Source organism: Ctenocephalides felis, unplaced genomic scaffold (assembly GCF_003426905.1).
Source record: "Ctenocephalides felis isolate EL2017-DRISC unplaced genomic scaffold, ASM342690v1 CF-g0.4_SCAFFOLD_01170, whole genome shotgun sequence".
In the NCBI taxonomy this organism is placed as follows: Eukaryota; Metazoa; Arthropoda; class Insecta; order Siphonaptera; family Pulicidae; genus Ctenocephalides; species Ctenocephalides felis.
In genome coordinates, this window is record NW_020537324.1 from 27964343 (window position 1) to 27978472 (window position 14130).

Below are 14130 nucleotides of genomic sequence, written 5' to 3' on the forward strand. Positions count from 1 at the left end.
CCATATAGATTTCTGTATTAAGAATTTTATTCTCAAAATTATTTCTGGAGTAATTATTTTTCTCCTCTGTTTTGTTCTGGTTTTGTTCTAGGGAAAAAAAATCATATTGTAATAAAAATATAATCAACAGATTATATGAACACGATAAATAAAACAGATATTTTAAACTAGGGCATGTTCAGACATGTAATTAGATAAGTACTAGAACAGATTATCTAAACACTTAGTCCATAGTTTAGGCAGTTTTCATTTTCTAGATGCTAATAATTATATGACCGCACGGGCTAGATTCGATCACGAAAATTTAATGAAAATAGTCGCTATGTTTGCAAATACAATTAAATTATCTGTATTATATCAGATATATAAAAAAAGAGTGCGCGTAAGGTTCACACGCGATTGAAGTAAAACTTATTTGCTTAGTATTTAAGTAAAAATAAATATCATATAACAATTTTGAATAATGTTTATTAGTAATATGGTAACACTCATGATGCACACATTTATTAGTGTCAACCACTATACACATTTATATAATGATAAATCATAAATTATAATAGCATTGAAATATGTATAATACTTAAAAACAATAATGTAATTAAAGTCATACTTCAAATATGACATGATCGGTTGAGATTGTAATTAGCATTTAGAAATGAACCTTACTTTATTTAATTGCTGATTAATAAATTTTATTATATTCGTTCACACAGTGGATTATGTTAAACAACGCTTAAACAAATATTGTTTTTGCAACTTCACTCATCATGTAATTGTGTTTGAAGAATTTCATGTAATCAAAATTAACATACATTCATTGACTGCTAGTGTTTGTACGCGTTTACACCCTAGTCGCGCCTAAAGAAGTTTTACTTCAAACAACTTCTTAGATTTTCTGCAAAAGTATTAATGAAAATATCATTGTAATACAAATATCTGTAATACTTATTTTGCAGGATAGAAGAGGCTCGAATGGCCGCTAAACGATCAGCATTAGACCGTCGTGATCCATACCCTCCGGTCACGACGATCGAAAGCGTCCAACTTTGGGCGAGCGCAGAATGGAACCACCACCACCACCGCGATTTGATCAAGTGTCCACCAATGTTGGGGGCCCGGGACAAAGTAGATCAGGGGCAGGAAATTACGGAGAATCTAGCGATTTAATGTCGTCTAAAAAGCGAGACTACGGCGGAAAGCGCGATGACATACGAAAGAACGATGCTCGGGGCGCTGGTGATTTTAAACGCGGCTCTGACTTTGATATAATGCCCAGGCACTCTAGTGGAAGTGGTGGACATATGATGCATCCCAGTAAGTCCGGTAATAATCATGCATCATGCTTTTTTTTCATATTTATTTCATATTTATTTGTTTTAATTTGCTATAAAAAAAAAACTAAAAATTTTAGTTTCATATTTATATTGCATGTATATTGAAAATCTTTAATTTATTTTAAATATCACTATTTTCAGGTCACTATTTTTTTTTGCAATCATTCTCTAAAACTCATGAAATGTTTTTCAAAAATTTTTTTCATATTTATAGTATAATAATACATAATTTCATTTTCATGACTGTTCATATATTATTTTGATTTTTTTATCTTGGGGTATGGTCTTTGGTTAATTTTAACTTTTGTACTAATCATTCAACATTTTAAAACTTTTGACTATTATCATTTTATTGTTTCATATATTTGTAGATAAAACTGTTTCAGGTCATTCATCATCTCATCAAGGAAATCTTATGAAATATCCAGGCCAAAATTATGATGATCGTGGCAGAGATAACTCTGATATAAATTCAAGACAAGATTCAGGTTCTGGTGGACCTATGCAATCATCACGTTCAAAGGATTCTAGGTAATTAAAATTAATATAGTGCAATTTTAAGTAATACTTTATAATTTCGAACTCTTCCTTTTTAATTTTCTTTCTAACTACTCTTTCCTTTCTTTTTAACTTCTTCATATGGAGCAAAGATATCTTTACTTGGCAATAAAGATGAAAAATTAGATGTGAAGATGAAATTGCTCTTTTGAGCACTGGTTACAGTGTATAATATACTTTCTTGAATCGAGTTTAACTCACCATCAGTTAGAGCACATATAATTGAGGTGCCATATAAAACTATTCATGAATACTTTTTACTTGTAGTCGTTATGCCGATCGTTCAGCCGATAGACCTTCCGATCGCGGATCAGGCATGTCTTACAGGGGTGGTGGAGGGGACAGAGATGCAGGCCGAAGACCTGTAGAGACTCCTGATCACAGATCTTCTTCAGGAGGAAAAATGGCAGTTCGCGGCAATAGCAGAGAACGCCGATATGTTGATAGTAGTATGAAAGGTACAGAGTGAATATGCAATATTCCTAGCAAATATGCCAATCTGACTAAAGTCAGTTTTACCAAATATAGAATTAAGTAATTAATTACGAAATAATTTACTTGTTAGATAATGGGCGTTATAGTGATCGACCCAATTCATCATGGCACTCTGGGGGTGGATCATCTTCTTCAAAGCCTTATGGCAGTGGTGGGATGAGCTCTTCGGGGTCAGGCATGGGCTCTGGTCAGAATATGGTTACAAATAATCCATGGGCAAATGATTCTCGATCAAAACCTTCATCCCAAAATCAATCTTCTACATGGCGTCAAGTGGACAATTCATCCTCAAATGACAGGTATGAAGAGAGATATGTCAGCATTTACAAACAAGGCCATCCGGTCAGCGGTATGGCTGGCAAGGGTAATGTAACTGTTAATACCTTCACCAGGGACTATCTCAGTAAGACGATGCCCCAGGCACGAAATAACAATGTTCAGAGACAAGTGTCGTCATACCAGAAAAGTAGTTATTATTAAGTTGTAGTTTATTTTTAATGAATTTTGTGTTCTATGTGAGTATAATTGTATTTTAAATCTGAGATACATGCTTATTTAAATTCAAACTCTGTTTTCTTTGGTGAACTATAATATTGTTATACATGTCTTAATAATCTTTTGTTGTTCATATTATGTTGTATCAATCTAACCTCAGTGCGTTTTTGGGAGATATCTTATACATTTTTTTGTGATATTGCTGCTGATAACATCACATTCTGCTATAAACTCTCATTTCATAAGTTGTAGAATTTATGGATATTAATGGAAGTTCTTAAACAGTACATTTTACATGCTATGACATTCATTCATCCTACATTGATACACCTGCTTATATATCTCCCAATGTCTTCAAACTTGTTAAAAGCTTGTTCCATTTATTATGTTCGATATTTTCAAATTAATGAAATGTATTGTGAATTAATGAACATAGTAAATAAAATTCATTAAATTTGATTTTTATGCACAATTCTATTTCAATCATTCAAGTAAAAAGAACAAAGAACTAACAGGTACTTTGTATGTGTGTATACATACTTTGTATATATGTGTATAAACATACCTTAATATTTTTGTCTTAGTTGCAATGTTATTTAATATACTAATACAGTTTGATTTTGCGAGCTTTTATTACGCAAAATGTAGTGCACATAGAGGGAAACATATATGTTGATGTTAAAGTAAATGTAATTTTATTCCACAAAGGCGATAAGATTCAATATTGACCTTCCGCTACATGCACGCGGACTCTTAGTCTGCACGAATAATAAACTTTACCGTCATTCATTCCCAATGCATCGTCTTAAAAAAATCCTGAATATTATTCTTTTAGATGTTTAGATTGCCTTAAAAAAAGATGTAAAACAAAAATAGATAATCACTTATATCCGTTTTTTAAATAAATATCCACATATACGATCCTATTCGTTAAAAAGTTTTACTCATGCGGTCTAGCGGAAGGTTAAGATTTTATCATACAGCATTATTTGCACATCACATGAATACACAAGAATTTGCATGAATTCTAATCATTTTCAACAATAGTTTCTGTGATAAATTGTTCAAATTTAAGTATTCAGTGGTCGATACATTATTTTTCAAATTTAATTGAATAAAGTATTTTATAAGATAATTCTAACGCGGGGTTTAGTATTTCTTAGAAAACTTACTTGAAGTATATAGTCTTCTTGTATTTAAACTATTATATATAATTTGAAACTTAGTGGTCCATTTCAACATGATATTAGCAGTTTGTCTTTTCCTAATCTCTGAATCTAATATTTGCCAGATATTTTTTGCTGCTCTTAACGCTATATTAATACTGCATTTTAATACCCTTAAATCCTATTTAAAATTTCCAATTGCGTAACGAATCATTTAAACAAACTTATTTTATCATACACAAAACTAATTTACAGTAGCAATATTTTTTTTAGAAGTAAGTAGAATATATTATTTGTTTTTTTGGGAGGTTTTTCATATAATTTTAGTGTATTGTTTGCATGTTTTGATAAATTATTCATATAAAATAATTAGAGCAAAGTAAATGCTAGTGGACCATAAAAGTGTACAATAAACACAATCCTAGTCATACTTTTTGTTTCAGATGGTCGCGTGCACCGTTATATCCACCTGGTGTTTCACCAAATTCCATTATGGGAAGTTCCAACACATATGGTGACAGATACAGTATGTCTTCAATAAGGAAATATTAAAAAATATATATGAGAATGAATTTATCGGGCTTACTCAGTTTATATAATTTAGTTTATTTCTTGTAATTTAAGTGTACAGTTAAACAGAGAGATTGAAGTTTTAATGTAAGATATTAAACAGAATAAAAATAAGAATGTAAGAATATTCAATAAACCTAATATAAGAGACACTTTGTTATTAACTTCGAAGAAGTTAGTTTTTGCGGACTTGTTAATTTTGTTTTCTTAGTTCAAATCAATTCAAATTAATTTTGAATGATTTGAGAACAAAATTGCAACCAGTATGTGTGCATGTGTTTATGTAAGCGGTTTTCAAAAACCTGATGAAACTCGATAAAAAAAAATCGCGTTGATTATGTTTGCGAGACTATCGGCCGAGTCGTTTCTTTAAATTTAGCAGAAAAGTGCAAGATTGAAAATTTAGAAACCAATAGCAAGATATCAGTTTGTACACGGACAGGGGTTTCTTTTTTAATTGTGGTGATTTTTTTATTATCTAAAAAATCATTAGCGTTTCTAATAATGAGCCGCGCTTTTTGAGGCATACAAGGGCGTGTTTGTGCAGTACAATAATTATATCCCTATTTGAAAAACATCAATTTTGAAAATAACTTCGATTAACTCTTAAAAATTTATTTTCTAAATAAACAGTTGAAAATTGTATCTAAATAGCTAATTCTGAATTTTTATTAAGGTTATTATAAGTCCATGCAACTTGCCAAGGAAAATTGCTACTCCACTAACAACTACAGTTAAAAATAATTGGTGGAATCAAAAATATTTAATTAAATTTGGAACTTTAAATAATATAAAATAATGATACTTAATAGAAATTTTATTTAAGAATTAATGCTTGCAGAATCGAGACTTTTACCACCTCTTCACTTTGTTGATTTTTTATTTCATTGTCCTTCAAATACATTATATGGCACAAAGTCAGTTGGAATAGGCCACACAGATTCTGTAATAATAATTACATATAATTTATATGCGAAGAAAATCCAAGAGAAAAATTATTACCTTCGAAAGACTTCGGAAAATCTATTATTTTATAGAGCCCTGCATGCTCTCTCAGTTCAGGAATATCGTCATGATCCAATAAAAATTCTATCAATACTATTTCTGGCAAAAATGAAGAACATTTTTCTGATACGGTACTAATTGCGTCTCTTAATTCTTCCTGGATAATGGATAAATAAATTTCTAAGTATTTTATAGTAAAATTGGGTGTTTGCTATTAATTGAATTTCTAGGATATTTCTTGAATCACTATTTACTGTATAATAGTTCGAAATTTTTATATTGTTTAATGGCGTTATACTGTAAATTATTTTGATATAAATTTTAATTATAATGAATATAGTATTAAAACTTTATCTTAAAACCACTATGTAAGTAATTATTTATCTAATTCTATCAAAAAATGTTTGTTTGCTATAGAGTAAACACAGATACATACCAATCATAACACTAGGTGTAAATAACATTTTACTTGAAAAAAAAAAGAAGTTGCACGAATGTCCCGATGTGTATAAAAACTTGATTTACTTGATCAATATATCATATAATTTCGATATTTCGATCTACTATCAACTTACTGCAGACTTTTCGAGACATTCCCGAAAATATCCAGCTAGATTGTACATTTTCGAAAATACGGTCAGGACGTGATTTCCAAGTTGTTCTGTATCGCAGGAAGGATTTGGTTTTGCGATAAGTGTAGGTGGTCTACCGGCAACTGATATCCATCGTGGAAAAAATCGCTAAAAAATATATTATTTATGGAATTAACTTGTTATGAATTAGAGTATTTATGGGGATGACCGTCCATTAATCACGTACTGGATTTTTAGGGATTTTTGACCCTCCCTTCCGATTAGTGATACGTGGTGTTATTTAGAATTGCCCTCACTCCACTAACGAACATATAACGTCACTCAATAAGTCCGTAGGATAACACATAGATGATGTAGCTATGTAATAATCCATAAGATTTGTAGGAGGCAACAACTTTAGGAAGATATATGTCCAAATTTCATGACAATCCGACGATTAGTTTACAAGTTACGGAGGTTCAAGTGACGCTACTTTAGATTTTTTCGAAACCCTGAATTCAAAGCAATTTCGTGGGATTCATCATTGCTTTTTGATGGGTAACAATACCATTGCTGCAAAAGTATCGCTTGATAAGTGTTATCTGGACTGTCCCAAATCGAGACGAATGGTGGAGAAGTCGTTTGCTGATTTTATTCCATACAGACATTGACGATGCTGAACGTTCTGGAAGGTCAATAGAGGTGGTTACACTGGAAAATACCAAAAAGTCTACCGAAACGTTTTGGAAAACCGAAAAGTAAAAAGTCTGATATAGCTGACACCCTTCAGATATGAATGGAACCTGTTGGACATATCGTTCACAAATATTTGAATATGAAAAACCTCTGTGCTAAATGAGTGCCGCACAAACTCACATTTGACCAAAAGTATTACGTGTTGATGTTTCGTAAGAGTATTTGGAGCTGTTTAATCGAGTTTTTGCATCAATATGTCACCATGGATATGACCTGGCTTCAACACTATATTCCGGAGTCAAATAGACAGCTAGCCGAGTGGACTAGACACGATGACCAAAAAAATGCAAACAATCAGCTGGTAAGGTTACGGCATCAGCTTTTTTGGGATTCACAATTAATGATCTTCTTCAACTATCTTGCGAAAGGCTGGACCATCAACAGTGGCTATTGTATAACGTTATTGAAACATTTGAAGATCAAAATCGTAAAAATACCCCATTTGAGAAAGAAAACCGTGCTGCTCCATCAGGATAACTCACCAAGTCACAAATTCGTACTAACAGTGGCCAAAAAAACATGAATTAGGCTCCGAATCGCTTTTCCACTCACTATATTCTCTAGATTCCCTAGCGACCATATCCAGTTCTCAGATCTCAAAAGGATGCTCGCTCTGAAGAAATTTTTGCCAAATTATGAGACGATGGCCGAATTTTGTGCTAAGTACAAATCGTACTACAAAAATGGTTTCGAAAAGTTCGAAGGTCGCTATAATTGGTATATCGTTTTCGAAGAAAACTATATTGAATAAGAAAAAAGAATTTTAACAAAAAAATGAGTTTTTCTTAGTTATTCTACGAACTTATTGAGTGAAGTGATAATACGTATTTTAGCACCTAAAAAATTCCGAAATTTTTGGAATTTTTTTAAGTGTTTTTTTTTAAATACAGGTTAAAAACAAATACACGTTATATTTTACTATACCCCTTCACGTGATATTTCATGTTTGTTTTGTCAACCTCCCTTGCCAAGAAAAATTAGGTGGCGAAACACTGCGAACGTTGGAAACTATTGAATTAAATATTTATTGTTGCCAAGCAAAATCATTACAACGAAATTCCTAGATGCAACAAAAGCTATGATACTTACAATTAGTGTAATAATTAATTATGTACAAATATCGATATTTTATTCACCTGTGTTATATGATGGTAGAACATTAGGATCTTGGCCTTTCCAATAAACTCACTTTTCTCATTCGTCTTCATCAGCAGTTCCAAGTGTTTTGTTATTCCTTCTTCGCTTCCCTTTCACAAGGAATATATTATTTGAATAATTTCTTGCATCCTTAACGTACAAAACTTTATCATTGTCATATTCTATTTTTTGTGTTATTTTACCTCAACCATATGCACAAAGTGGTTTTCATAGTGCAGAAACAGACCGGTCAAAACGTCGTCGTTGTAGCCTCTGTTGAATGCATCAATTGTTTCTTCGACTAATTCTTTCAGTTTCTTTCGATCATCGGTTAAGAAGTGCTCTGCGGCGTAAAACATTCGATGTAGAGGAGTATTCTGGGAAATAAATTAAATTTAATGCATTCGCCGAAAATATTTTTAAATGCAACTTAATTATATGTATTGCAAAACATTAGATTTGATGAAACATGAACCTAATCAAAAGAATTTTTTTGCAGTTTTCAACCAATTCTAAAGAACTGCTGGGCCAATCGTCTCGAAAAGCTTATCAATACGAGTACTTATAGTTTTTCATCTAACGGCCTTCAAATTTTTGAAACCGATCTAGCCGTTTTTGAAAAAATGTCAAAGAAAATCTAAGCTTGATGCTCATATCCCAAAAGACCAATTAATTTAAAACTTGATGAATTTTTAAAATTACCATTTATGGTAGACACGTCATATTTTAGTATATTCTTTACTACTATAAAATCTATCATCACAATCGTTTTCATCAAAATCGTCAATAACATTTTCAACAATAAACGACTGATCTTTACCAAAAGCCACGATTCCCACCTGATATCCTTAGAACAGTCTTTAGATTTTTTAATTCGGTTCAGGATTTTTTTGATAAAGCGTGGGCGAAAATATTCACCCTTTTTTTTGCTAATTATGAAAAAAGGGATTAATTAATTAATTTGTAATCGGTTCAGCCGGTTTTGAGAAAACCGATTTTGGCTCTCATACACGTACATTCATACATAGATATTCTTTTCTAATTTTGGTTTCAAACAATTTAGAAGGTCTTCAAGAGACAACATAAGCTAAAATTAGCAAGTTTGATTTTCTGGCTAAAACATGAACTTCTCCTTCGAGAAGTCAATTAATAATTATTCTTTCAAAATATGAGGGTGTATAAACACCCCCATCAAAAATTATTATATTCAAATACTTTATTCAGAATCTGATTAGATTCTGAATAAAGAATTTGAATATAATAATTTTTATAACTTATTTTAGATTATACAATTTTACACCATAGAAGTTAAACATTTGATATATGGTTACTTAAACCCATAAAAATTATTATACATATTATAAACTCGTACAAACCCGTTGGGCCTCTGTCAAGTTTTCCAAAACCACATTATACAGTGATCTTCTATTTTTACTAATGTCTGTTTGCATCTTAATATAAATTTACAAAAATATTTTAAAACAAATGTGACGAAATTCAGGAATCGATCACATAAAAGTGTTGTCAATTGTTATTTATTTGATAATGGCCGAATATATTCTCCGTTTCCATAGCACCATATTATGATCGTTATGGGATACAATTTAATTTTGTTTCCAATCAAAATGCATTACTTATTTATTTTGTAAAGGAAAATTATTAGAAAAATCATTTTTACGTTTATTTGTTCATCGCAGAAACGATAACGCTTAATCATTAATTTCCGATATTTTCTTGAAACCTTGGAACCAATAGATAAAATCTATTTACTTTTAAACAACATAATTACCTACTTTAGGTCTCAAATGAATGAAAGAAATGGCATGATTTTTATATTTGTTGATGGAATCTGCTGATTAAATAACATTTTAATGAAAATCATAAAATGAAACATTATTTGTGTTATTTTACCGGTAATTATATGTTGAAACTATTCACAAATTTCTTATTGGTCAAGTCATGTTAATTCATGGCCTAAAAAATCAGAAACATATAAGATGACAAATAATAAAAAAACATTTAGGCTTAAGGGAACAAAATAAATAAAAAACAACAGAAAATTAATGTAAAGGTATGGAAAGTGTTTGAAAAATATTAAAACGGTAACAAATAAATAAATATGAAGTGCTGAATACGACTGGTAAGGCAAATAAAACTTGGTGGAGGTTAAAACTTTTGATACATGTTATAAAAGACAAAATCAATAAGATGATTACTTATAAATAAAATTTTCAAATGTATATTTGGAAAATATAGTTTTTGCTTTTACTAAAAACTAATCAAAGCGTTATTCTTGCATTATTTGCAAAGTTGCAACGTGTAATTCTATAATATTATTATTATTTCAAACGTTGATGACTTTTTAAAATTCAACCATTTCTCAAAGGCCTATACAATATTTCAGTATGTCTGTTCAGATCATTAGACATCAACATACAAAGTTTAATGAAAATCGTCAAACAAAGGTTTATCGATTAATTACGGAGAAACAGCTTGTCCTATCTTTACCAAAAACTAATCAGATGATTTCTAATTTTTATCTTTCGAATAGTTTTCAAGTTTTCAAAATCAGTTCAGTTATTTTGCTTTTATATGATTTTAACTAATAGTTATAAAAGAAACTTACAGTTATAAAGAAACAGCTTTTAAATTTATAAATATTAATCTTTTAAAGTTTTGACATCGGTTCACTCGTTTTTTAAGCTAAACTCAAAGAAAGGTCAAAATTTGGTTCTTATACACACTTAATTAACTCGAGGAAACATTAAACTGACGAAAACATAAGCTTCTCCTTTGAAAAGTTAAAAAAAAAAATTAAAGACCAAAAAATCGGTTTTGTTTAAACATAAAGTTTGACTATTTATCGATTCTCAGTAGTCACATCAGGGATGGTTTTTGCATACGGGCTTAGCTAGGAGGTCAAAGGTCCCCATGTTTAATGTATGATGACTAAAAACTTACATTGGAACTTGTTACAAAGTTACTAGAACAATTTATTTAGTTTAACCCTATCATCTCTGGAACCACCGATGACACCATTGTTACTTGTATCCCTTACACAGCATAATTCTGTCTACGCCAAACCCATTGTAGTTGTTTCATTGAAATTAACAATTTATACAGTGTTTCTCATCAATCGTCTCACATGTTGCGTTTTTATTACTAATAAATACATTGCGTATTTACAACCTTTCATTGATTTAACATTTATATATTCAGAGCGCATATGTAAAAATTATGCAGAATATAAGTCAATTGTCCTGTATTCAAAAATCGTATTTGGGTTAAGGTAATTTTAAAGTAAAGGTGAACCTTTTACTTAAAAATGTATAAGCTTATTGGACAAAGAATAGATAGAGCAGCATTTTTGAATGATAATGTGTTTGATGCGTCGAAGTTTAGATCCACTGTTTGCTATATGATATAAAATATTTATAATATGATAGTAAATATTTGGACATCTAGTAATTGAAATATATATTATTAACATATGTTCTAACCATATAAATAAAACTCAAAAGACCTAACATTTTGTATTACTATACGTTAGAAACATTATTAAACAAGTCTACTAAAAATAAGAGCAACATTTTGAATTTTTGAATTTGAAATACTTCAATGTTTTATATAAAATATATTGCACAATAGAAATTATATGTTCAAAGGTTTTTGATATCAGATTTAGTAGATAATATTGAAATAACAGATATAATACAAATAGTAGAAGAATTCTCATCTTTATTTTTAATTTTAACATCTTTTAAATTCATGTAAATATGCACATCTGGTTTCCTGTATAGTAGAGAAAGATTAAAAGAAGGAAGTATCTCAGAAATGATCATTATTATAATCTTAATATCTTTTGGATTGATGTAAATATATACATCTTGTCTCCTGTATAGCAGAGAAGGATTAAAAAATCACAAGAAGGAAGTATCTCAGAAATGATCATTATTATAATCTTAACATCTTCTGGATTGATGTAAATATGCACATCATGTGTCCTGTATAGCAGAGAAGGATTAAAAAATCACAAGAAGGAAGTATCTCAGAAATGATCATTATTATAATCTTAACATCTTTTGGATTGATGTAAATATGCACATCTTGTCTTCTGTATGGCAAAGAAGGATTAAAAAATCACAAGAAGGAAGTATCTCAGAAATGATCATTATTATAATCTTAATATCTTTTGGATTGATGTAAATATGCACATCTTGTCTCCTGTATAGCAGAGAAGCATTAAAAAATCACAAGAAGGAAGTATCTCAGAAATGATCATTATTATATTCTTAACATCTTTTGGATTGATGTAAATATGCACATCTTGTCTTCTGTACAGCAGAGAAGGATTAAAAAATCACAAGAAGAAAGTATCTCAGAAATGATCATTATTATAATCTTAACATCTGTTGGATTGATGTAAATATGCACATCTTGTCTCCTGTATAGCAGAGAAGAATTAAAAAATCACAAGAAAGAAGTATCTCAGAAACGATCATTATTATAATCTTAACATCTTTTGGATTGATGTAAATATGTCTCCTGTATAGCAGAGAAGGATTAAAAAATCACAAGAAAGAAGTATATTAGAAATGATCATTATTATAATCATAACATCTTTGGATTGATGTAAATATGCACATCTAGTCTCCTGTATAGCAGAGAAGGATTAAAAATTCACAAGAAGAAAGTATCTCAGAAATGATCATTATTATAATTTTAACATCTTTTGGATTGATGTAAATATGCACATCTTGTCACCTATATAGCAGAGAAGGATTAAAAAATAACAAGAAGGAAGTATTTCAGAAATGATCATTATTATAAACATAACATCTTTTGGATTGATGTAAATATGCACATCTAGTCTCCTGTATAGTAGAGAAGGATTAAAAAATCACAAGAAGGAAGTATCTCAGAAATGATCATTATTATAATCTTAATATCTTTTAGATTGATGTAAATATGCAAATCTTGTCTCCTGTATAGCAGAGAAGGATTAAAAAATCACAAGAAGGAAGTATCTCAGAAATGATCATTATTATAATCTTAATATCTTTTAAATTGATGTAAATATGCAAATCTTGTCTCCTGTATAGCAGAGAAGGATTAAAAAAATCACAAGAAGGAAGTATCTCAGAAATGATCATTATTATAATCTCAACATCTTTTGGATTGATGTAAATATGCACATCTTGTCTCCTGCATAGAAGAGAAGGATTAAAAAATCACAAGAAGGAAGTATCTCAGAAATGATCATTATTATAATCTTAACATCCTTTGGATTGATGTAAATTTGCACATCTAGTCTCCTGTATAGCAGAGAAAGATTAAAAAATCACAAGAAAGAATAAGTATCTCAGAAATGATCATCATTAGATATTGTCTAGGGTAACGGATACATCAGGAGCATATTTTTATCCTGAAACCTTAATTAAGGATATTTTAATAAAATATGATCTTACGTATGATGTTTTTAACTTTAACAACTTTTTGATTGAAGAATTACATATAATCACTTGTTCTTGATTATAGCAAATATATATAAAAGTACTCACATGAGGATAAAAGAATATGGGCAACCCCGTCGGTCCCACATGAGCAAACCTATCCTAGCTTGCTTCAGACAGCCTGATGCCAAGCAGTAGTTACATCAGTTTTCAAAATATAGATAGCAATATGTTTCCTGGTGGAATTAGCTATCTCTTGGCATTGCTTCATCACTATTAAAATTTGCAATAACTTCATCAAATTGAACCAGCACAACTGTTGGGGGATGTCACGGAAAAGTCATTATAATAGCTTATATGACATAATAATCTGCGAATAATATAATAAAAAAAATAAAGAAGAAATGAGGAAAAACAGCAGTGGTATATTTTTAAATACCAATTAGGCATATGCTAATATGAAATATAAGTGTATTAAAACATATATTTAAGTTTTAAGCCAGATTTGGTGAACAACATTGAACTAACAAAAATTGATAATACACACGCAGTTATAAGAAGAACTAAAGATGTCAGGCGATTCTTATGT

At 30.1% G+C, this 14130-nt stretch overlaps 3 protein-coding genes across 3 annotated transcripts in view; 2 read left to right on the forward strand and 1 right to left on the reverse strand.

Moving 5' to 3' along the window:
* Positions 1-1030: 1030 nt before the first annotated feature.
* Positions 1031-4761, forward strand: LOC113365745 (uncharacterized transmembrane protein DDB_G0289901-like). Its single transcript, XM_026607280.1, has 5 exons — positions 1031-1323; positions 1706-1865; positions 2160-2350; positions 2458-2686; positions 4492-4761. The coding sequence occupies exons 1-5, from the start codon at positions 1062-1064 to the stop codon at positions 4598-4600; spliced, it is 951 nt and encodes a 316-aa protein (XP_026463065.1). The 5' UTR covers positions 1031-1061; the 3' UTR covers positions 4601-4761.
* A 741-nt stretch (positions 4762-5502) lies between these two features.
* LOC113367030 (testis-expressed protein 47-like) lies at positions 5503-9539 on the reverse strand. The gene is made up of 6 exons (XM_026608660.1): positions 9465-9539; positions 8292-8465; positions 8088-8198; positions 6199-6363; positions 5621-5780; positions 5503-5561 (listed from the first exon to the last, which is right to left on the reverse strand). Exons 1-6 carry the CDS (start codon positions 9537-9539, stop codon positions 5503-5505), a joined length of 744 nt encoding a protein of 247 aa, XP_026464445.1.
* Positions 9540-13649: 4110 nt separating this feature from the next.
* The window catches only part of LOC113367031 (keratin, type I cytoskeletal 9-like), a 6267-nt gene continuing 5786 nt past the window's right edge, over positions 13650-14130 (forward strand). The window contains exon 1 of the mRNA XM_026608661.1: positions 13650-13735. Within this exon, the coding sequence (XP_026464446.1) occupies positions 13650-13735 (86 nt within the window). The remainder of the gene's footprint in view (positions 13736-14130) is intronic.

Bases quoted from the DNA above. Each gene is read 5' to 3' on its own strand.
- LOC113365745 (XM_026607280.1), top strand. From the start codon at position 1,062: ATGGAACCACCACCACCACCGCGATTTGATCAAGTGTCCACCAATGTT. The intron at 1,866-2,159 runs GTAATTAAAATT...TTTTACTTGTAG, and splicing joins TCACGTTCAAAGGATTCTAG to TCGTTATGCCGATCGTTCAG. The intron at 2,351-2,457 runs GTACAGAGTGAA...TTTACTTGTTAG, and splicing joins TGTTGATAGTAGTATGAAAG to ATAATGGGCGTTATAGTGAT.
- LOC113367030 (XM_026608660.1), bottom strand. From the start codon at position 9,539: ATGCAAACAGACATTAGTAAAAATAGAAGATCACTGTATAATGTGGTT. The intron at 8,466-9,464 runs GTTTGTACGAGT...TTTATTTCCCAG, and splicing joins ACTTGACAGAGGCCCAACGG to AATACTCCTCTACATCGAAT. The intron at 5,781-6,198 runs GTAAGTTGATAG...TCCATTATCCAG, and splicing joins AATGTCTCGAAAAGTCTGCA to GAAGAATTAAGAGACGCAAT.